This window comes from Pongo abelii, chromosome 2 (assembly GCF_028885655.2).
Source record: "Pongo abelii isolate AG06213 chromosome 2, NHGRI_mPonAbe1-v2.0_pri, whole genome shotgun sequence".
Taxonomy (NCBI): Eukaryota; Metazoa; Chordata; class Mammalia; order Primates; family Hominidae; genus Pongo; species Pongo abelii.
In genome coordinates, this window is record NC_085928.1 from 68737371 (window position 1) to 68761173 (window position 23803).

A 23803-nucleotide genomic window follows, 5' to 3' on the forward strand; every position below is an offset into this window, starting at 1 on the left:
AACTTGCCAGACAGCTTATCTTTCATGTTCAGGACTTTGAACCTCAGGATTTTGAAGTGGGCTCATAGGTAGCCCCAAAGAGTAGGAGCTTCTAATCAGTGTGAGCTGGCATTTTCCAATATTGGACAACTCAAGACAAGCATGAAAGGCTGAACTTAGGCCGGGCATGGTGGCTCATGCCTGTAATCCCAGCAGTTTGGGAGGCCAAGGCAGGTGGATTACCTGAGGTCAGCAGTTGGAGACCAGCCTGCCAACATGGCCAAACCCTGTCTCTACTAAAATACAAAAAATTAACCAGGCATGCTTGTAGGCACCTGTAATCCCAGCTATTTGGGAGGCTGAGGCAGGAGAATTGTTTAAACCTGGGAGGCATAGGTTGCAGTGAGCCAAGATCGTGCCATTGCACTCTAGCCTGGATGACAGAGTGAGACTCCATCTCAAAAAAAAAAAAAAAAAAAAAAAAACGAAAAATAAAACCAATCGTTTCACAACTTCACAACTCTTACTATAAAGCCTATTTGGATTTAGTAAATACTAAGGCAAAGGTCTGTATTACCAAAGCTGGTCTGGGAGCTATTTCTGGCAGCAGACCCAAACCCTGCAACCTGTGGGCGAAGCTGCTGAAGCTTGCTGAAGAGGGCCTGCTATTCCGGGCTCTCCTGCTCTTGCAGTTGTGGCTAGAGGCTGGCCTGGTGCCAGGCTGGCTCCATGGGGTGGGCCGTCTGGCAGGGAGGCCTGATGTTTGTATTAGCACAGAAGCTATCCCAGTCCACCCTTGCCGAAGCTGTGGCGGGGCCTACCTGCTCCTTCCCTGAAGTGCTCAGTAACAGAGTTGGAGTTGGGGTGGGAGGCTCGGTATTTGTCCCAAGCTTCCCTCCTCCTGAGATCCAGAGTTTCACAAGTGAATCTTGAGCAACTGCCCACGGTCTCTTGGCATTGAGCCCAGGGCAAACAAGGTTCTTTCTTTTCTTCCAGGAGCTCGAGGCTAATGGAGTCAAAGCAGCTGTGGTCAGTGAACAGGAAAAGGCAGCCTTTGATGAGGCTGGGGGGCTGGGGAGGGAAGATTCCAAACAGCAAAGGAGCTTGAGCCTCAGTAGGGCCTGGCGATACTAGTGGGAGAATGGCCTTTCCTGGGGACCCCCCGCACAGCCAGGAGCAGCTGTTGTCAAGGTGGGCTGTGTCCCAGCCCCGCCAGCTCAGCCTTTTCAGGCTGGTGCTCATGAGTGCACAGGACGCCTTTCAGAAGGAGGATTCTAAATCCCGGGGGTCTGTAATGGCACAGCCATATGTCTGAGCCCAAGACAAGAGAACTACATGTGTTTTTGCCACACTTCTTGCCAGTGCTGTCCATATTTGTATACATAATTTTTTGTTTGTTTCTTTTCTTTGAGACAGAGTCTCACTCTTGTCACCCAGGCTGGAGTGCAGTGGCACGATCTCAGCTCACTGCAACCTCTGCCTGCTGGGTTCAAGCAATTCTTCTGCCTCAGCCTGCCAAGTAGCTGGGATTTACAGGCACCCACCACCACGCCCAGGTAATTTTTATATTTTTCACAGAGATGGGGTTTCGCCATGTTGGCCAGGCTGGTCTCAAACTCCTGACCTCAGGTGATCCAGCTGCCTCAGCCTCCGAAAGTGCTGGGATTACAGGCGTGAGACACCGCACCCGGCTCTTGTGCACATAATTTTATTTTATTTGAGACGGAGTCTTGCTCTGTTGCCCAGGCTGGAGTGCAGTGGCATGATCTCGGCTCACTGCAACCTCCGCCTCTCAGGCTCAAGAGATTCTTGTGCCTCAGCCTTCCAGGTAGCTGGGACTGTGTACCACCATGCCTGGCTAATGTTTGTATTTTTAGTAGAGTTGGGGTTTCACCATGTTAGCCAGGTTGGTCTCGAACTCCTGGCCTCAAGAGATCCGCCCGCCTCGGCTTCCCAAAGTGCCTTGGATTCCCAAAGTGCTGGGATTACAGGTGTAAGCCATCATGCCTGGCATGTGCACATCATTTCAATAACTGATATTTTTGAAAACATTGTTTATTGACATAATTTATATACAATAAAATGTATTATTTACAAGTATGTCTTTCAATAAGTTTTGGCAAATTTATACAGTTATGTAACCACCATTTCTGGCAAACCAAAAAGCTGCCATCTGTCCCTTTATAGTCATATAAATAGACTTTTCTAAAATGTCATGTAAATAGAATATCTTAAAAATTTTTATTTCTATTTTTGTAAATTAAAAAAATTATTTAGAAAATTATGAATCATATAGTCTTTTATATCTGGCTTAGATTTTTAAACTGTGTGTGTGTCTGTTTGTGTGTGTGTGTGTGTGTGTGTGTGTGTGTGTGAAGAAGAAATATATCAGCAAGGTAAAACATTTGAGTGGTTCCAAAGGGTAAACATAATTATTCATCTAATCCCATCTGATTCCTTCAGAAGCAAACACCATCTTGTTTTTGTGTTTACTTTCAGAAACACAGAAGGATGTAAATATAACTAAGAAATTGGCCGGGCGCGGTGGCTCACGCCTGTAATCCCAACACTTTGGGAGGCCGAGGTGGGCAGATCACGAGGTCAGGAGATCAAGACCATCCTGGCTAACACGGTGAAACCCCGTCTCTAGTAAAAATACAAAAAATTAGCCAGGCGTGGTGGCAGGCGCCTGTAGTCCCAGCTACTCAGGAGGCTGAGGCAGGAGAATGGTGTGAACCCGGGAGGCGGAGCTTGCAGTGAGCCGTGATTGGGCCACTGCACTCCAGCCTGGGCAACAGAGCGAGACTCCATCTCAAAAAATAATAATAATAATAATAAATAAAAATGAAAAAAAAAAAGAAATAGACACCCATCACAGGCCAGGTGTGGTGGCTCACGCCTGTAATCCCAGCACTTTGGGAGGCCAAGGCAGGCAGATCACCTGAGGTCGGGAGTTTGAGACCAGCTTGACCAACATGGAGAAATCCTGTCTCTACTAAAAATACAAAATTAGCTGAGTGGGGTGGCGCATGCCTGTAATCTCAGCTACCCGGGAGGCTGAGGCAGGAGAATCCCTTGAACCCGGGAGGCGGAGATTGCAGTGAGCAGAAATCGCACCATTGCACTCCAGCCTCAGCAATAAGAGCAAAACTCCATCTCAAAAAAAAAAAAAAGAAAAAAAGAAAAAAGAAATAGACATCCATCACATACACATATGCTTATTCTAGTCACACTTTCCTCTTCTGATTTTTTTTTTTTTTTTTCTGAGACGGAGTCTCACTCTGTCACCCAGGCTGGAGTGCAGTGGCACAATCTCGGCTCACTGCAAGCTCCGCCTCCCGGGTTCACGCCATTCTCTTGCCTCAGCCTCCCGAGTAGCTGGGGCTACAGGCACCTGCCACCACGCCCAGCTAAATTTTTTATATTTTTACTAGAGACAGGGTTTCACTGTGTTAGCCAGGATGGTCTCGATCTCCTGACCTCGTGATCCGCCCCGCTTGGCCTCCCAAAATGCTGGGATTACAGGCATGAGCCACCGCGCCCGGCCACCTCTTCTGATTTAATATATTCTGGTGATCAACTCACATGAGCTCCTATAGAACTATGCATTCTTCCTTCAAAGGCTCCATGGTACAGATGTGCTAGAGCTGATTTAGCCACTCCTCTGATGGATTTAGATTCTTGACAGTATTTTGCTAATGCAAACCATGAATTGAAAGTTATAGTGTGCTTTTTTTTTTTTTGAAGTTGAGGAGCTCCTAAGAATCAGAATGGTAATCAGAAAACCTCGACCTTCCTTCATGGTTTGTAATCGCCTGATGGGGTCTTCCTGCCCACTGCACAGACAAAACCAACTCATTGAGACTGTGGCATTGCAATAAAGAGTTCAACTGATGCGAGCCTAGCCATGCCACCTGGGAGATGGAGTTGCTGCTCAAATCAATCTCCCTGAAAATGTGGAAGCTGGGGTTTCACCAGGGTGGTTTGGTGGGCGGGGGCTAGAGGAATGGGTGCTGCTGACTGGTTGGGGATGCAGTCATAGGGGTGCGGGAAATGCTCTTTTTGCACTGAATCTGCTTCCAGGTGGGGCCATAGGACTGGTTGAGCCAAGAGTCAAGGGTCCAGGTGGGATCATCCAGTCGTCAGAAATGCAAAAACCTGAAAGGATTTTTGGTTGAAATGAAAGGGTTGCATTTCAAAAGGCCAATCTTAGATTCTATAATAGTGAACTGGGAAAGTTGCAAATCTTGTGATCTCCAGAATAATGACTGGTAACCATTTAACTGAATTCTGAGCAGAATTCAGGCGGCCTTTCAGTAGTTGGCTCCGGGGGTGGTGGGAACCAAGTGGGCAAGACGGCTGAGGCTCAGCCACACACACAGAAAGTACTGGCCCTGTGTGAAAAGACAGATGCTAGGACAAACGTGGGGACCTGATGTGACAGCCGTGGGAACAGCAGTGCCATGGTGATGTTTAATGGATAATTGTCAGTGAGTGCTGTCGGCTCCACTTTCAAGGGACATCCAGAAGCCAGCCCTTCCCCCCACCCCTGCTGCCACCCCTCTGGTCCTGCCACTGTCATCACTTGCCTGGATCCTTGCAGTGGCCTCTCTGGGCTCCCTCCCTCCACCTACCCACCCCTGGGTCCCTGGCCCACGCAGCATCCAGAGGGCTCCAGGTCCCCATCACACTCCTCCTCTTCTCAGAAGAGGCTCCCCCACCGGGGTAAAGGGCAGAGTCCTTCAGGGCCCTGTGTGAACCCCTGCTCCCTTGACCTCTGAGTCCTCACCTCCTCTTACCCTCCCCCGGCTCCCCATCAGCCACACAAGCCTCCTCGCCATTCCGCCAACGAGCCAGGCACCTGCAGACCTCCAGGCCTTTGCATTGGTTGAGTCCTCGGGCCAGGCCGGCTCTTCCCAGATGCGGACACAGCTCACTTGCCCACTTCCTTTAAGCCTTTGCTTCCACTTTACCTAACATGCCAACACCACCCACCCACCCCAGCTCGATCTTACTCCTAAGCGTATTTTCAATCGAACACACACATATCTCTATTTACCACCATTGTTGTCTGGCTTTCCTCACTGAAATTGGAACCCTGAAGACAGGAATTTTCCTGTTTTGTGCATGTGGTAACTGCTCAGCAACTCGAACAGTGCTGGGCATATGGAGTAGAAGCTCAATAAATATTTATTGAATAAATGAATGAATAGTGTTTGCTGAAAGAACCTTCACACGCAGAAATATTTCAAGTGTTGCTGCAATTCCCAACCAGCAAGATGCAGAGGAAAACCTTGAGAAGAGGACCCAGAGAAGGAAAGCACGGTGTTTACACACCAGCACCTGAGATAGCGAAAATGCCAGCTCAGAGCTGGAGCCTGGCCAAGGAGGACAAAGGTCCTGACAAGGACTGTACCATGCAGAGATCACTGCCTGCTACCTGGGGTATGAGACTCTCCTCGATTCAACAATATTCTGATGAAACAGTCAATCTGATTCCTAACAGGAGGGGCCAAGGCAAGGTGGTCTAGCTAGCCAATAGGATTGAATGACAAGCACAGACCCATGCCAGAATTAGAAGCCAGGCAGGAGTTTCCACAAATGCACTTTCTTGGTGCTGAGTGCTGAGACCACAAAGCCACAGAAATGAGGCTTCTTGGTTTGATTGCAGACTCAGCAAAAATGAACTTAATCCTGCTCCCCATGGCTGGGTCATGTCCTGGGGAGGCACCAGTGTTAAGCTTGGCCTGCTTCAGTATATAGTTTTTAACCCTATGTGTGTTCTGTTGTGACTCTGGACATCTAGACATCTGTGCAGGGGGGCTGGTGAGGAAACCAGTCTCCCTGGCAGGCCTAGATGTAGCCTAGCCTGAGGCGGGAGGGGACCACAGGTGGGGCTGGTTGTTCTTTCAGCCTCCCTGGCATAGATCAAGGTCAGCTTGGCCAAGCTTCTGCAGTGGCTGGCTGTCATGTGGGGGAGGGAGGCAGTCCCCAGAGCAGGAATGCCTTCCCTGGGGCTCGTTTCCTTGCAGGGGAAGAGCCATCCTCCCCTCAGTGCCTCCTTCACTAAAGCCTATAGGAGGCGAGTGACCTGGGGAATCCGTGCCCCAGGGGCAAACCTCTGGGCTCTGGCTTAGCCCCACCCTGGGGAAACATTCACAGCCCCTCAGGAGGAGAGCCCTGCTGCAAGAAGACTCTAGGGCAGGGCCCAGCTGCCAGGTCCTGGGCTGTTGGTGATGGTACCCCAGGCTACAAACTTTCTTGGCCTGGGGGCAATTCCCTTCCCTGGTTACAATAGATTCCCACCCCGCCCTGCCCTACTGCCTGCCCCTGGGCAGGGAGGCATGGGAAGATGGCAGGAGAGGGGAAACAGGCCAGACAGGAGGAAGAGATGATGCCCTGGGCCAGGTGGTCACTGCACCTGCTGAAGTGGGAAACTCTGGCTTCTCCCAGTAGAAACTTCAGGATCCCCAAAATTGGACCAGCAAATAAACTTAGTGACAGTCACACCAACCTTCTGGAAACTCATAGTAGGCGTCCACTGCCCCTGCGGGTCCCCAGGACCCCTCTGCCTGTGGCCTCGGGGACCCAGTACTGTACTTCCAATGCTCTGCAGACACCCCTAGGGCTTGAATCCCATCTCACTGATTCCACAAATACTGATTTGTGGCCTACTGAGTGTGAGGCCTCTGTGGCTGTGAGGGAGGCAAGGTCCCTGCTCCAGTGGGAGTGACAGATGTAAAATAGGACGACTTCAGAACCTGGGAAGGGGGACAAAGCAGAGTACTGGGAAGTGGGTGGGCGCGGGGCAGCCTGGGATGGTGGAAACAGCAAATCTTTGCCATCCGTTCCTGGCCGGATATCACTGGGGACGCTACCTCATCTCTCTTCAGCCTCAGTTTCCTCACCTTTACAGTGGAGCTGGAGCCCCCCCACTACCAGACCCCACTCTCTGGGCTGCCTCTAGGAAGCCTGCCCTGCTCAGGCCTGCTCCCCGTCTCCATGGTTGTCAGTCCCTCCTGAAAATGTCCCCCCAAAAGGAGGCTGCTGGCCGCAGAGGGAGATGAACGACCCAAGGTTGCCCGGCCTGTACCTAGGGCCCCACGGCTCTTGAGGTCCGGCCTGGGTGGACCCTGGAAGGGGCTTTCTCTGTCTGTGGGTTTTGCCCTGGTTCCTGGAGCCCTTTCCCTATGGGCACCTCTCAGCATGATTAACACAGGCAGACAGGACCTGAAGGGGCCGCTGGTCCTTCTGAAAATGTTTACCAGGCAGTGTGAGTGTGGGGAGGCCATGCGCAATGTGTGGGACTCTGCCCTGCACCCGCTCAGAGCCTCAGCCCTTCAGAGCCACTGGTAGTGATTTGCTGCAGGGTCACCCTGATACTTATCTGAGGTCGCTTTTCCTTTCAGTTTTCCTGAGAAACTGAGAGGATCACATGACTGCATGCCACCTAAACTAGGATGTGCACAGCCCGCGTTCTGTGCAAGGAGGGTGCAAAGCAGCAGAGTGTCTGTGACCCACCTGCCACTTTCCCAATGCTACTACAAGATTTGCAAGAAACAGTCGTTTATCAGGAACCATCTTTATGAAAAAAGATAAAGTAGAGCAGGGCAGGGGAGAAGTGCTGCAGACTCCCGCTTTGCTGGGCACACGGCAGCGTGGGCATCTCACCAGGCTCCTCCCCAAAGCCGTTGGTGTCCACTGTCAATGTTCTTGGACCTCAGGGCCTTTGTCCTCTCCAACCTAAATGCAGGGAGACATTTGACATGGACTCTCTCAGATGTTTTGCAAAATGCAACACATTCTCATTGACTCTGGTCACTCTGCTATGCACTAGATGTCAAAACCTCTTCCTCCTGTCCAGACTTCGGTCCTTTGACCAACAACCCCCCATTCCCTCCCTCTGCTGCTCTTCAGCCCCTGGTCACCATCCATCTACTCGCTACTACTGTGGGGTCAACTTTTTTAGATCAACACTTCTGGAACATCACGTGGAATTGGTCAGCCGAGACAGGCAGATCACGAGGTCAGGAGATCGAGACCACGGTGAAACCCTGTCTCTACTAAAAATACAAAAAATTAGCCGGGCAAAGTGGTGGGCACCTGTAGTCCCAGCTACTCAGGAGGCTGAAGCAGGAGAATGGCGTGAACCCGAGGGGTGGAGCTTGCAGTGAGCCGAAATCGCGCCACTGCACTCCAGCCTGGGTGACAGAGTAACACTCTGCCTCAAAAAAAAAAAAAAAAAAAAAGACAGAATAAATAGTAAATAGTAAAATGCAAGAAGTGAGGCTTCACCGCCCCACCTAGTTGATTCTTGTCTTCAGCTGGGCAACTATGTTGGAGCAATCTTATTACTCCTTTTCTTTGGTGAACACATGCAACACAATCTTAATAGATTTGAAAGATGCATCGTCTAGCAGCCCTGTGGCAGCCCCAGTTTCTTTGCTTTTCTTTTTTTTTTGAGACAGAGTCTCACTCTGTCCCCCAGGCTGGAGTGCAGTGGCACAATCTCTGCTCACTGCAAGCTCCACCTCCCGGGTTCACACCACTCTCCTGCCTCAGCCTCCTGAGTAGCTGGGACTACAGGTGCCCGCCACCACGCCCGGCTAGTTTTTTGTATTTTTAGTAGAGATGGGGTTTCACCATGTTAGCCAGGATGGTCTCGATTTCCTGACCTCGTGATCCTCCCGCCTTGACCTCCCAAAGTGCTGGGATTACAGGCATGAGCCACCGCGTCCAGCTGCGGCAGCCCCAGTTTCTTGTTGGCTAGGCTAACGTCACAGCCTTGGGCTGCCCAGCTTGGACAACACTGGCTTCCTGTGATGATTGTCGCTGGGCCAGGGACATTTCTGGGTCTCTGCCACTGCTGCTGGTGGTGTGGGTGGAGGGAGAGGCCACAGCGTCACGCTGGGGGGCTTTGCTAAAACTGTCCGGCTTCCTCTGCAGGCCGGCAGGGGCACTGGCAGGAACAGTGGTCTTCTGCTGAATGCTGAATATGGGACAAGCTGGCTCGCTGTGAGCCTGCTTCGGTGGGAGAGAGAAGGTGGAAACTTCAGTGGATAGAGAAGGACAGGTGGGAACCCCAGGAGGAAGGGACCGTGGTCTGATGGTGGACTGCTTCTTTTGTTTGTTCTAAAATGAGGTAGGTGGCCATAGGATAGTGAAACGCTTTTTCTTTGATTGGCACAGAGATGTTCTTGGCCTGGAATCCCATGGCCACCATGAGCTGGGTGGTTTGGGGTTCAGGTGGTCCAGTAGTGGCTCTTTGTATGTTGTCCGTGGCATCTCCTGGCCACAGTTCACCCACCAGTCCCTCAAAACTTCTTTCAGTGGGGGCCACTCCCTGGGGTCTATTGTTAGTAACTTTTGAATGAGTCTTTCAAGTTGAAGGGAAAAAAAATGGTGAGGCGTGGTAGCTTCCTGTGAAAATTTGATTCTTGAGGTCCATCGTGTTCCCTGAATAGAAGGGTAGGGCCCCGGCCACCATATGGTAGAGTATGATGCCGAGGCCCCATATGTCCATGGCAGGGCACTGGTACCCCAGCCCAGGAAGAGTTCTGAGCAGGAATGGTGGTCTTCTGCCTTCACTTCTTGCCCTTCTTGGGCAGTCAAAAATTAAAAGTGGGAACAGCTGGCTCCCTTTGAGCCCTCTTTGGTTCCGCAAGGAAGGCAGACTTTGTCAGATGGGGAAGTACAGGTGGGACCCCCAGGAGGAAGGGCTGTGCTCCAATGATGGAGCGCTTCCTCCTCTGTACTTTTCTCTACCCCAGGATTAGGTACGTGGCCATGGGATAATCACATACGTATTTTTTGTGGGGGAGAATATTGATTCCGAGATGTGTGCTGCTTGGAATCCCATGGCCACCATTACCAGGGTTGTAGGGGGCATAGGTTTCCAGGATCTCTGTATGGTGTCAGCAGTGTCTTCTGGCCGGCATTGACCCAGGGGTCCCACATCAGCTGGTTTAGTGGGGGCCACTCCCTGGGGTCGAGGCTGAGGAATTGTTTTACTAGCGTTTCCAGTGGAAACGAAGAAATAGGAGGGGAGTCATACTGTCACATAGCCTGAGGCAGGAAGGGACCACGGGTGGGGCTGGATGTTTTTCAGCCTCCCTGGCAGAGATCACTGACAGAGTGGTCAGCTTGGCCAAGTTTCTGTGGTGGCTGGCAGAAGAGGGAGAGGGAGGCAGTCCCCAGAGCAGGAATGCCTTCCCTTGCGGGGGAAAAACCGGCCATCCTCCCCTCAGAGCCTCCTTCACTGCAGCCCGTGGGAGGTGAGTGACCTGGGGGATCCGTGCCCCAGGGGCTAACCTCTGGGCTCTGGCTTAGCCCCAACCCAGGGAAACATTCACAGACCCTCCTGAAGACAGCCTTGCTGCAGGAAGACTGGCGGCGGGACGTGGGGGGCGCCCAGCTGAGAGAGTTCTGGGCTGTTGGTGGCAGTAACCCAGGCTCCAAACTCTCTGGGCCTGGGGGCAATTCCCTTCCCTGGGTACAACAGATTCCCACCCCGCCGTGCCCTACTGCCCGCCCCGCAGGGAAGTGGCCCAGGAGAGGAGGCGTGAACAGGTATCCCAGTGACTCGAGTCGGGGTCAGCCTGGGTAGCATGGCCCGCGGAAGACAGACCGGGCGAACGGGGCAGGCCCCAGGCTACGGAGCAGCAGCTGACAGGCTGTCCGGCGGCGTCGGGTCTCCATGGATACGGGGGTGGGGCCAGGAGGCGGTGAGCGGCGGCGGGCGGGGCTTTTAACGGCCATCGGCCCCTCCCAGCCTGGACAAAGACACAGAACCCGGCCTGGGAGGCGGAGCTCTGCGGGCGGCCGGGGCCGCCTCCTTCCAGGCGCTGCTGCCGCAACACAGGCGGGCACTCTCTGCGGGTCCCGCGGCTCCCGCGGCTTGCGGCCTGCTCAGCGCCTCCAGAGGCCTCAGGTGAGGGTCACCCCCCGCAGCTTGGGGTCACTCCCCTGAGCCCCCAGATCTTCCCATGGATCCTTTGGAGGCCTGGGTTTTGGAGTTTGTCCTTCCTAAGTGCCGCCCTCCGGGCGCGGCTGCTCCAGGACCACAGGTGACCGAGTGCGGCCGCGTCCCCTGCGGGCCACCCATCAAGGGCATAGGGGAGAGGCGCCTCAAGGCGCAGTGACCAGCCCTGCCCCGGGGTGACCCTCAGGGTGGGGAGGGGGCACTAACTCGGGTCCTCTCCCCCTAAGGCTCCTTCCTCACCTGGGGTGAAGGGCTCCCAGTCCTAGCACCTCAGGGGCCTTCCTGTTTCATTCATGCCAACAAGTGAACATTGAGCATTTGCAGTGTGCAGTGACAGAGAAGACAGACACGCTGGCCACTGGGTGGGGGAGGGAGTCTAGTCTATCAGTGCAGAAAACTCCCCATAGAGGTGGGGGCTATGACGGAAACACCAGGAAAAGTGATGGTGGAAGATGGGGGTGACCCTACTGCAGATGGGGTGCTCAGGGAGGGCTTCTCTGAGGAGGTGACATTAACTAGATTGACAAAAGGGATAATCAAGGCTTGTGAAAGTTTTTTTTTTTTTGAGAGCGAGTCTCGCTCTGTTGCCTAGGATGGAGTGCAGTGGAGCGATCTTGGCTCACTGCAAGCTCCACCTCCTGGGTTCACACCATTCTCCTGCCTCAGCCTCTCCCGAGTAGCTGGGACTATAGGCGCCCGCCACCACGCCCAGCTAATTTTTTTGTATTTTTAGTAGAGACGGGGTTTCACCATGTTAGCCAGGATGGTCTCGATCTCCTGACCTTGTGATCCGCCTGCCTCGGCCTCCCAAAGTGTTGGGATTACAGGCGTGAGCCACCGCGCCCGGCCGAAAGTCTTTTAAGAGAGGGAACAGCAGGGCCCAGCGGGGTGTCCCAGGGATAAAAATAGGGCAGTAGGTGAAGGCGGGGGGTGTGAGCCAGGCAGGCAGGGACCAGTCACCATGTGATGGGTGCAGGAGTGGGACCCACGGAGGCTCTGAAAAAGGCCTGGGCCTCAGAAGATGGGGAAGCAGGAGGACCCACTTAGAGGCCTTCACAACCTTCTAGGGCACAGGCCAGAATGCGGTATAGGTTTCAGAAGGGGGCTGGGTCCCTCACGCTCTTCTTGAACCGAAAGGGCTCCAGGTTCTTGGGCCCTTTCCACGCAGACATGGTTCTAGGGCCCCGGCTACACAGACACCCTTCTGATGGTTGTCGTCTGCAGCCAGACGGGGCGTGGGCTGACCCGCCCCTTCCTTTGCCAAGTGGACAGATGAAGGGAGCCTCTGAGGGCAGGATTGCTGGACTGTGAATTGGACTTGGAGTGTAATCCAAACCCCGCACGGGCCCTGCCTCTTCTCTGGAGCTTGGCTTCAAGAAAACTGGAACAAGGGATGGCAAGACCAGCTCTCAGGACCCTTGCTCCTCCACCCCGTGATGCTTTTAGATGGTTCTCAGGGGCCGCCTTTTTCAGGAAGAATTCTCGGGCTATAGGAAAGTAAAGGGAGGAATCGTGCTTTGAGTGGCACTTTGATCAGGCTCTAGACTAGGTGTTGGTTTGATGGGGTTTGCTTTTCCTCCCGCCTCATACCCCTTCACAAAACCTGAGTCCTGGCTAGGCCGGGAGTGAGATTCCTGTTTCTAGATTTTCATCATTCCGTGTTGCGTAGGAGGAGGTCTGGGGGGAAAGGGGACAGATACTAGCAAGTATATAGAAGATATATATGCACCAGGCTCTGGAGCAGCTGCTGACATCTGGTCCAGCGGCCATGGAGACGGGGGCGGGGCCAGGTGGCAGTGACGCAGCGGGGGGCGTGGCTCCCAACGGCCAACGGCCCCGCCCAGCCTGGGCAGAGTAGGAGCCGGGACTGGGAGGCAGAGCCAGAGACCCGTAAGCGGAGCCGGGAGCCGAACCCCTACGAGCTTGCCCAGTAGGGAGCTCAGGATCCCCAAGATTGGACAGGCAAATAAGCTTAGTGACAGTCCCACCAGTCTTCCCGAGAGTCATGGTAGGCATCCGCTTCCCCTGCGGGTCGCCAGGCCTGCTCTATCAGGCGACCTTGGGGACGGACCCAGGGCTGCATTTCCAATGCTCTGCAGACACACCTCCGGCTTGAATCCCAGGGTCTCACTGATTGTACAAATATTGATTGAGGGCCTCCTGGGTGCCAGGGCTGTGTGGCTGTCAGGGAGGCAAGGTCCCTGTTCCAGTAGGGGTGACAGGTGTAAAACAGGATGACTTCAGAACCTGAGAATGGGGACAAACCAGAGTACTGGGAAGTGGCTGGATGGGTGCGGGGCAGCCTGGGACGGGGTAAACAGTAAATGTTTGCCATCTGTTCCTGGCCAGATTTCATTGGGGATGCTACCTGATCTCTCTTCAGCCTCAGTTTCCTCACCTGGACAGTGGAGCTGAACCCACTCCCCACTATCTGACCCTGCTCTCTGGGCTGTCCTTCGGGAACCCGCCCTGCTCAGGCCTGCTCCCCACCCTCCATGGCTGTCAGCCCCCCAGGAGAAGAATGTCTGCCATACGGAGGCTGCTGGCAGCAAAGGGAGATGAACAAGCCAAGGTTGCCCGGCCTGCACGCTGGCCCAGGTGGACACTTGAAAGGAGTTTCTCTGTTTGTGGGTTTTTGCCCTGGTGCCTGGAGCCCCTTCCCTATAGTCCCTTGAAGCAGCCCAGCTCTATGGGCTGGAAGCCCTGGCTTCTGAAGACGAGATGTCAAGCTCTACCACAGGTCACAGCCAGAAAGAATTCTGGCCTTGTCCAATGAAAGTAAAAGCCAGGCCTGGGGAAGGTGCCCTCTCACAGGACAGCACTTCCAGAGGGGGCACAGCAGCAAGGTGGAGGGACAGACTCTGATGGGCCCTTGGGGAGCTCAAGCAGAACCCACAGGGGCCCTCTTTCTGGGGGTACAAACTGGCATTGGGTGGAGGGACCTTCACCCCAATGTGGATTTAAAGGACAGCAGCTCACTGAGGAGACAAGGAGCGCCATAACACTCCCACCCTCTCCTGAGCCTGCTTCTTACTTCCTCGTCCTGTTCTTTATTGGGGAAGGAGAATCTTATCTGACTGGGGGAACTCCAGGACTGACCCTGGCCACCATCAGTAGTGGGTAGGGTAACTGCATGTTCAAGGTTGCCACACTGAGATGCTGGCCATGCGCAAGGGTGGGGCCTTCTGGACCTACCTCAAGCTCCTTAGGAACCCACAAGGAAGCTCCTTGATGGGTGCTGATGGGCATCTGCACCCACAGATTCACTGCCCGACACGGACAAACCGGGTTCCTGGGAAGCTGGAACCTGCCTTATGAAAGCCCCCATTCCCACCACCCCCTCCATCCCTTGGGGCTGCTGCTGTGTCTTGCCATCAACCCTCCCCTGACACCCAGCATGCCTGCCTCGTCCAGAAGCACTCCTACGTCAGGCCTCTGAGGGGGAGCGCTTCATGCCACTTTATCAAAAGGGGAAACCATCAAAGCAGAAAGGCCAATGCCACACTAGACAGCCAGGAGCCCAGTAGAACAAGTGGCCCCGAAAGGCGCTTTGGGGACCACACCCCGCTACTGACCCCAGCACAGTCTGGTTCCCAGGGCTTCAGGATCCTCCTGGGGACCTCTCAGCATGATTAACACAGGCAGATGGGACCTGAAGGGGCTGCTGGTCCTTCTGAAAATGTTCACCAGGTAGTGTGAGTGTGGGGAGGCCATGAACAATGTGTGGGACTCTGCCCTGCACCCGCTCAGAGCCTCAGCCCTTCAGAGCCACTAACAATGATTTGCTGTGGGTGGGGTCACCCTGATACTTCTCTGAGGTCGCTTTTTCTTTCAGTTTTTCTGAGTAACTGAGAGGATCACTTGACTGCATGCCACCTAAACTAGGGTGTGCACAGCCTGCGTTCTGTGCAAGGAGGGTGCAAAGCAGCAGAGTGTCTGTGACCCATTTGCCACCTAATGTTACTACAAGATTTGCAAGAACTGGTCATTTAACAGTAACAATTTTTATTTAAAAAGATAAAAGAGAGCTTTGCAGGAAACTGCTGTAGGCTCCCACGTTGCTGGGCAGACGACAACCTGGGCGTCTCGCCCAGCTCCTCCCCACAGCCATTGGCATCCACTGTCAGGTTTCAATATTCTTGGACCTCAGGGCCTTTGTCCTCTCCATCTAAATGCAGAAAGACACTTGACATGGACTCTCTCAGGTGTTTTGCAAAATGCAACACATCTCATTAACTCTGGTCACTCTGCTGTGCACTAGATGTCAAAATCTCTTCCTCCTCCCTGAGACTTTAGTCCTTTAACTGACAACCCCCCCATTCCCTCCCTCTGCCGCTCTCTGACCCCCGGTCACCATCGATCTACTTGCTACCTCTATGGGGTCAACTTGTTAAGATCAACACTTCTGGGACCTCACGTGGAACTGGTCTCTCTGAGGTGGTGGAGATGCTAAGTAGCAGGATTTCCTCATTCCACAGCGTACACATTTATCCAATCCTCACATTGTACCCCGTGAATGAATACAAGCATGATCTGCCAATTGAAACAATACAATAAAGACAGAAGAAATGCAGGAATTGTGGCCTGACCACCCCAACGACTTGATTTTTGTCTTCAGCCATGCAACTATGTTGGGGCGATCTTACTCCTCTTTTTCTTTGGTGGAGACAGGCAAAAATATTTTAATAGTATGCAAAGGCATCTATCTCCTGGCAGCCCTGCAGCAGCCCCAGCTTCTTGCAGAGGAGGCTGACGTCACAGCCTCAGGCTCCTCAGCTTGGACGATGCTGGCTTCCTGGGATGGTTTTTGGTGTATCAGGGACATTTCTAAGACTTCACCACTGTTGCTGGTGCTCTGGGTGGAAGGGGAGACAATAGGGTCATGCTGGGGGCTTCACTAAAACTTCCTGGCTTTCCCGATCTGGCTTCCTCTGTAGGCTGGCAGGTGTACTGGCAAGAATGGCGGTCTTCTGCCCTGACATCTGGCTTTCCTCGGGAGGCTGAACGTTAAAAGCTGGCTCCCTATGAGCCTGCATCGGTGAGAGAGGGAAGGTGGAAAGTTCAGTGGATGGGGAAGGACAAGTGGGAACCTCAGGAGGAAGGGACAGTTCTCTGATGGTGGAGCACTTCCTCTTTTGTTTTGTGTGCTCTAAAATGAGGTAGGTGGCCATGGGATAGTTGAATTTTCTTTCTACGATTGCCACAGAGATGTTCTTGGCCTGGAATCCCATGGCCACCATAAGCTGGATTGTTTGGGGTTTGGGTGGTCCAGGAGTGGCTCTTCGTATGATATCAGTGGCATCTTCTGGCTACTTTTCACCCATGGATTTTTCATCAGTTACAGTGAAGGACGCTTCCTGGTGTTCAGCATTAGTAATTTTTTAATGAGTCAAGTTGAAGGGCAAGAAGTGGTGGGGCATGGTATCTTCCTGTGAGAATTTTTTCTTGAAGTTTGGAGGCTTCCCTGAGTAAAAGGGCAAAGCCCTGGCCCTTCTACCTGCTGTATTCCTGGAATACAGTATGACACTGAGGCTTTGTATGTCCCTGGCAGGTCACTGGCACGCCTGGCCCAGGGAGCGTTCTGGGACCACGTAGGGGTACATGCCACAAAAAGCTGTCAGCATCTGCCCCTCTCTGTATGTTGTACTGAAGCTGAAGTCCACAATGTATGTTGCCTCCTTCTTTGAATAGGATGTTTTGTGGCTTTAGGTCTGGATGTGTGATTTTTTTGTTGTTGTTAAACTGGCAGTACTGCAGGGCTGACAGAATCTGCCTGAACATGGTCCGGGCCTCCTCTTCCTCCTCGATGTGGCCATGGTGGCATATCTGGTGGTGCGACTCTCCTCCTCTGGTTTACTCCATCACCACCTGGAAGAGCTGAATGATATTTGGGTGATGGAAAGTCTTCAAGATGGCAACCTGGGTCCCAGTTGGCCTATGCTGAGCCAGTTCCCTGTCAGATGGTGTCTATGAACTGATAGTTTTGTATCTCCTTGTCAAGTGAGGTGGAGGGTGATCCCTGCTCCATGGTGCCTCCCGACTATACTGACTACAAATCCTACTTCTAAAAGCTATGCTGTGATGCATAGCACTAACTGTGCTAGCTAGGCTAAGGCCACTGTCGGTGACAATACCCCAGGCTCCAAACCCTCTGGGTCTGAGGGCCGTTCCCTTCCATGGTTACACAGATCCCCACCCCTCCCTGCCCATCTGCCCACCGTGCGGGGAAGGTGCCAAGGAGTAGACATGTGGACAGTCATTCTGGTGTCTCCTGGTGGGGCCAGACTGGGCACCATGGCTGCAAGCACAGACAGGGCAGAGAAGAGGCCAAGGCCACGTGGTGGAGCTGGGTCCAAAACAGGACTCCCAAGGGCAAAGGCCCTGCCCAGACTTGGCACCCACAGTCTTCTGCTGAATGCTATGAGCCCACTTCAGTGAAAGAGGGAAGGTGGAAACTTCAATGTAGAGAGAACAAATGGGAACCCCAGGAGGAAGGGTCTGTGGTCTGACAGTGGACCACTTCTTTCGTTTTGTTTGTTCCAAAACAAGGTAGGTGGCCATGGGATAATTGAATAATTTTTGATTGCCACGGATAGGTTCTCAGCCTGGAATCCCATGGCCACCAAAAGCTGGGTTGTTTTGGGATTCAGGTGGTCCAGGATTTGTTTTTCATGTTGTCAGAGGCAACTCCTGACCACTGTTCACCCACGGGTCCCTCATAACTTCTTCTAGTGTGGTCTGCTCCCTGGGGTCTACTGTTAATAGTTTTTTAATGAGGCTTTTAAGACCTCAGGAAAAGTAGACTGGGGAAAAACAGCTTCCACTTTAAATTTTTGCTGAGAGGACCCTAATGCTGCATGAGCAGAAGGGCAGAACCCCGGCCACCATGTGGTATAAAATTACTCTGAGGCTCTGAATATCCATGGTGGCGCATTGGTAGCTCTGGCCTAGAAAAAGTTCCGGGGCCATGTAGGGGTAGGCGCCACAAAGGGCTGTCAGCTTCTGCCCATCATGGAATGTGGTACCGAAGCTGAAGTCTGCGATCTTAACGTTACCGTCCTCATCAAGGATGATGTTTTCTGGGTTCAGGTCTCCACGCAATTTGCTATGGCACTACTGCATGGCCGACAGAATCTGCCTGAACGTGGTCTAGGCCTTCTTCTCCCTCGTGAGGCCATGGTGGTGTATCGGTTGGGTGGATGTCCTCCTCTTGCATACTCCGTTACTAAATAAATAACTGGTGTCGGGGGTGTCAATCACTTGATACAACTGTACAATATTGAAGTGGCAGAGAGACTTTAAAATACTTATCACTCTCTGGAGAGTGATGCCGGGGGAACCAGCCTTGGGGATGATTTTGATGGCCATTTGGGTCCCAATCAGCATGTGATCCTGGACCTCACTGAATGTGCCACGGCCGATGGTGTCCAGGATTTTACAGTTCTGGAGCTCCTGGTGAGGTGTGGTGGAGGCTGATCCCTGCTGCATGGTGCCATCTGTCTACACTGACTATAAAACTAAGTATAGTGACTATGCTAACAATATTGACCCCACCGACTTGATTTTTGTCTTCAGCCGTGCAACTATGTTGGGGTCATCTTATTCCTCCTTTTCGGTGGTGGACACAGGCAAAAACATTTTAATAGAATGCAAGTGCATCTCCTGGAAGCCCTGCGGCAGTCACAGCCTTCTTATTGGCAAGGCTGAAGTCAAAGCCTTGGGCTGCCCAGCTTGAATGACACTGGCTTCCTGGGATGGTTGTTGCTGTGTCAGGGATATTTCTGGGTCTCCGCCACTGCTACTGGTGCTTTTGGTGGAGAAGGCCACAGGGTGTTGCTGGGGAGGTGGTGAGCCAGAGGTTTCTGGGTCTGCACCACTGCCGCTGTTGCTCTGGTATAGGGGTAGGCCACAGGGTCATGCTGGGCGGCTTGTTGAGCCTGGGACGTTTCTGGGTCTCCACCACTGCCGCTGGTGCTCTGGGTGGAGGAGGAGGCCACAGGGTCATGCTTGGAGGCTTGTTGAGCCAGAGAGGTTTCTGGGTCTGCACCACTTTTGCTGATGCTCTGCATGGAGGGGTAGGCCACAGGGTCATGCTAGGCGGGTTGAGCCTGGGATGTTTCTGGGTCTCCACCTCTGCTGCTGGTGTTCTGGGTGGAGGCGGAGGCCACAGGGTCATGCTGGGGCGCTTGTTGAGCCAGGGAGGTTTCTGGGTCTGAACCACTGCTGCTGGTGCTCTGCGTGGAGGGGGAAGCCACAGGGTCATGCAGGGGCCTGTTGAGCCAGGGACATTTGTGGGTCTCCACTACTGCTGCTGCTGCTCTGGGTGGAGGGGGAAGCCAAAGGATCGTGCTGGGGACTTGATTAAAGCTCTCTGGCTTCCTCTGTAGGCTGGCAGGTGCACTGGGCAGAAAGGGGCTCTTCTGCTGAATGCTATGAGCCCACTTCAGCGGGAGAAGGGTGGTGGAAACTTCAACGGATAGAGGAAAAAAATTGTGAACCCCAGGAAGAAGGGTCTGTGGTCTGATAGTGGACAGCTTCTATCGTTTTGTTTGTTCCAAAATAAGGTAGGTGGCCATGGGATAACTTGTTTTTCTTTGATTGCCACGGAGATGTTCTCAGCCTGGAGTCCCATGGCCACCAAAAGCCTGGTTATTTTGGGGTTCGGATGTTCCAGGATTTCTTCTTCATATGCTGTCAGAGGCAACTCCCAGCCACTGTTCACCCATGGGTCCCTCATAACTTCTAGTGTGGTCTGCTTCCTGGGGTCTACTGTTAATAGCTTTTTATGAAGGCTTTTAAGATCTCCGGAAATGTATACTGGGGAAAAATATCTTCCATTTTAATTTTTTTCCGTGAGGACAGCAAGGCTGCCTGAGCGGAAGGGCGGAACCTTGGCCACCATGTGACGTAACATTACTCTGAGGCTCCAAACATCCATAGTGGGGCACTGGCAGCCCTGGACCAGGAACAGCTCTCAGGCCATGTAGGGGTAGGTGCCACAAAGGGCTGTCAGCCTCTGTCCCTCATTGAATATAGTAGGTAAGATGAAGTCTTCGATCTTAACATTATCGTCCTCATCGAGTACGATGTTTTCTGACTTCAGGCCTCTCTCTATGGGCAATTTTTTTTGCTGTGGCAGTACTGCATGGCCGACAGAATCAAACCTGCCTGAACATGGTCCGGACCTCCTTCTCCCTCGTGAGGCCGTGGCGGTGTATTGGTTGTGCGAGTCTCCTCCCCTTGCACACTCCGTTACTAAATAAAACAATTGGTGTTGGGGGTGTCAATCAGTTGATATATTTGTACAATATTGAAGGGATGGAGAGACTTCAAAATACTCATCTCTCTCTGGAGAGTGATGCCATGGGAGCTAGCCTTGGGGATAATTTTGATGGCCATTTGGGTCCCACTCAGCAAGGGATGGGCTAGTTTGACCTCACTGAAAGAGCCACAACCGATGGTGTCCAGGATTTTACAATTCTGGAGCTCCTGGTCAAGTGGGGTGGAGGCCGATCCCTTCTCCAAGGTGCCACCTCTACACTGACTATAAAACTACCCTAGCAGTACTGACTAAGCTATCAATAATGACCCCACCGACTTGATTTTTGTCTTCAGCCATGAAACTATGTTGGGTCATCTTATTCCTCCTTTTCTGTGGTGGACACAGGCAAAAACATTTTAACAAATGGAAATGCATCTCCCGACAGCCTCACCTTCTTATTGGCAAGACTGATGTCAAAGCCTCAGCTGTACAGCTTGAAAAACGCTGGCTTCCTGAAATGGTTGTTGCCATCAGGGAAATTTCTGGGTCTCCACCACTGCTACTGGTGCTCTGGGTGAAGAAGGCCACAGGGTCATGCTGGGGGGCTTGGTGAGCCAGGAAGGTTTCTGGGCCTCCACCACTGCTGCTGGTGCTCTGGATAGAGGAGGAGGCCACAGGGTCATACTAAAAGGATTGGAGAACCAAGGAGGTTTTTGGTTCTGCCTCACTGCTGCTGGTGCTCTGGGTGGAGGGAAAGGCCACAGGGTCACGCTGGGAAGCTTGTTGAGCCAGGGACGTTTCTGGTTCTCCACCACTGCTGTTGGTGCTCTGGGCAGAAAGAGAGGCCACGGGGTCATGCTGTGGGGCTTGATTGAAGCTCTCTGGCTTCCTCTGCAGGCCGGCAGGTGCACTAGCCAGAAAGGGGCTCTTCTGCTGAATGCTATGAGCCCACTTCAGTAAGAGAAAAAAGGTGAAAACGTCAATGGATAGAGAAAAAAAGTTGGGAACCCCAAAAGGAAAGGACTGTGGTCGGATAGTAAACTGCCTCTTTCATTTTGTTTGCTCCAAAATAAGGTAGTAGGAGGCTATGGGAAAACTGAATAATTCTTCGATTGCCACGGAGATGTTCTCAGCCTGGAATCCCATGGCCACCAAGAGCTGGATTGTTTTGGGATTCAGGTGGTCCAGGATTTGTTCTTCATATGTTGTCAGAGGCGACTCCTGGCCACTGTTCACCCACAGGTCCCTCATAACTTTGAGTGCTGTCTGCTCTCTGGGGTCTACTGTTAATAGTTATTATTGAGGCTTCTGAGACCTCGGGCAAAGTATACTGGGGAAAAGTACCTTCCATCTTAATGTTTTGCTGTGAAGACCCTAACGCTGCATGAGCAGAAGGGCAGAACTTCACCCACCATGTGATATAACATTACTCCGAGGCTCCAAACATCCATGGCGGGGCACCGGTAGCCCTGGCCCAGGAAGAGTTCCGGGGCCATGTAGGGGTAGGTGCCACAAAGGGCTGTCAGCTTCTGTTCCTCATGGAATGTGGTACCAAAGCCAAAGTCCATGATCTTAATGTTACCGTCCTCATCAAGGACGATGATTTCCGGGTTCAGGTCTCTCTCCATGTGAAATTTATTTGCTATGGCCGTATTACATGGCCAACAGAATCGGCCTGAACATGGTCCAGGCCTTCTCCCTCATGAGGCCGTGGCGGTGTATCAGTTGTGCAGGTCTCCTCCTCTTGCATACTCTGTTACTAAATAACTAACTCATGACAGAGGTGTCAATCTGTTGATATAAGTGTACAATACTGACGTGGCAGGGGGACTTCAAAATACTTCTCTCTCTAGAGTGATGCCCAGGGAGCTAGCCTTGGGTATGATTTTGATGACCACCTGGGTCCCAGTCAGCAAGTGATGGGCCAGTTGGACCTCACTGAATGTGCCACGGCCGAGGGTGTCCAGAATTTTACAATTCTGGAGCTCCTGGTCAGGTGTGGTAGAGGCTGATCCCTGCTGCATGGTGCCACCTCACTACACTGACTATAAAACTACTCTAACTCTACTGACTATGCTAATACCAATCTCACCAACTTGATTTTTGTCTGCAGCCATGCAACTATGTTGGGGTCATCTAATTCCTCCTTTTCTGTGGTGGTCACAAGCAAAAATATTTTAATAGAATGGAAATGCATCTCCTGGCACCCCTGTGGCAGCCCCAGCTTCTTGTTGGCGAGACTGATGTCAAAGCCTCAGGCTGCCCAGCATGGATGACGCTGGCTTCCTGGGATGGTTGTTGCTGTGTCAGGGACATTTCTGGGTCTCCACCACTGCTACTGGTGCTCTGGGTGGAGAAGGCCACAGGCTGATACTGGCAGGCTTGTTGAGCCAGGGACGTTTCTGGGTCTCCACCACTGCTGCTGGTGCTCTGAGTGGAGGGGCAGGCCACAGGGTCATGCTGGGGCGCTTGTTGAGCCTGGGATGTTTCTGGATCACCACCACTACTGCTGGTGTTCTGGGTGGAGGCGGAGGCCACAGGGTCATGCTGGGGTGCTTGTTGAGCCAGGGAGGTTTCTGGGTCTGAACCACTGCTGCTGGTGCTCTGGGTGGAGGGGGAAGCCACAGGGTCATGCTGGGGGGCCTGTTGAGCCAGGGACATTTGTGGGTCTCTACTGCTGCTGGTGCTCTGGGTAGAGGGGGAAGCCAAAGGGTCGTGCTGGGGGACTTGATTAAAGCTCTCTGGCTTCCTCTGTAGGTCGGCAGGTGCACTGGCCAGTTAGGGGCTATCCTGCTGAAACCTATGAGCACGCTTCAGCGGGAGAAGGGTGGTGGTGGAAACTTTACCATGGATAGAGGAAAAAAGTTGGGAACCCCAGGAGGAAGGGTCTGTGGTCTGATAGTGGACAGCTTCTTTCATTTTGTTTGTTCCAAAATAAGGTTCGTGGCTCTGTTGCCCAGGCTGGAGTGCAATGGCTTGGCTCACTGCAAGCTCCGCCTCCTGGGTTCACGCCATTCTCCTGCCTCAGCCTCCCAAGTAGTTGGGACTACAGGCGCCCGCCACCACGCCCGGCTAATTTTTTGTATTTTTAGTAGAGACGGGGTTTCACCATGTTAGCCAGGATGGTCTCGATCTCCTGACCTTGTGATCCGCCCACCTTGGCCTCTCAAAGTGCTGGGAGGCCAGGCCTGGGATTACAGGCGTGAGCCACCACACCCAGCCCAGGATGTTTTTCATTCGTGGTCAGAGGCAACTTCTGGCCACTGTTCACCCACGGGTCCCTCATAACTTTGAGTGTGGTCTGCTCCCTGGGGTCTACTGCTAATAGTTTTTTAATGAGACTTTTAAGACCTCGGGAAAAGTAGACTGGGGAAAAATAGCTTCCATTTTTAATTTCTGCCATGAGGACCCTAACGCTGCATGAGTAGAATGGCAGAACCCCGGCCACCATGTGATGAAATGTTAGGCCGAGGCTCCAAACATCCATGATGGGGCACTGGTAGCCCTGGCCCAGGAAGAGTTCCAGGGCTTCTTTTCGGCGAGTCTGACATCACAGCCTCAGGCTGCCCAGCTTGAATGAC

The 23803-nt window shown here is 52.8% G+C and overlaps 1 protein-coding gene and 1 long non-coding RNA gene across 2 annotated transcripts; both read right to left on the reverse strand.

Moving 5' to 3' along the window:
• Positions 1–7545: 7545 nt before the first annotated feature.
• On the reverse strand, positions 7546–10869 carry LOC134760998 (uncharacterized). The gene is made up of 2 exons (XR_010139160.1): positions 10336–10869; positions 7546–7722 (listed from the first exon to the last, which is right to left on the reverse strand). It is a non-coding gene; the product is annotated as an uncharacterized LOC134760998 (long non-coding RNA).
• Positions 10870–14948: 4079 nt separating this feature from the next.
• Positions 14949–23000, reverse strand: LOC134761085 (uncharacterized; the record flags this gene model as incomplete). Its single annotated transcript, XM_063722424.1, has 1 exon — positions 14949–23000. A coding segment is annotated over one exon (618 nt), but the record flags the coding sequence as incomplete, so codon positions are not given.
• Positions 23001–23803: the final 803 nt, after the last annotated feature.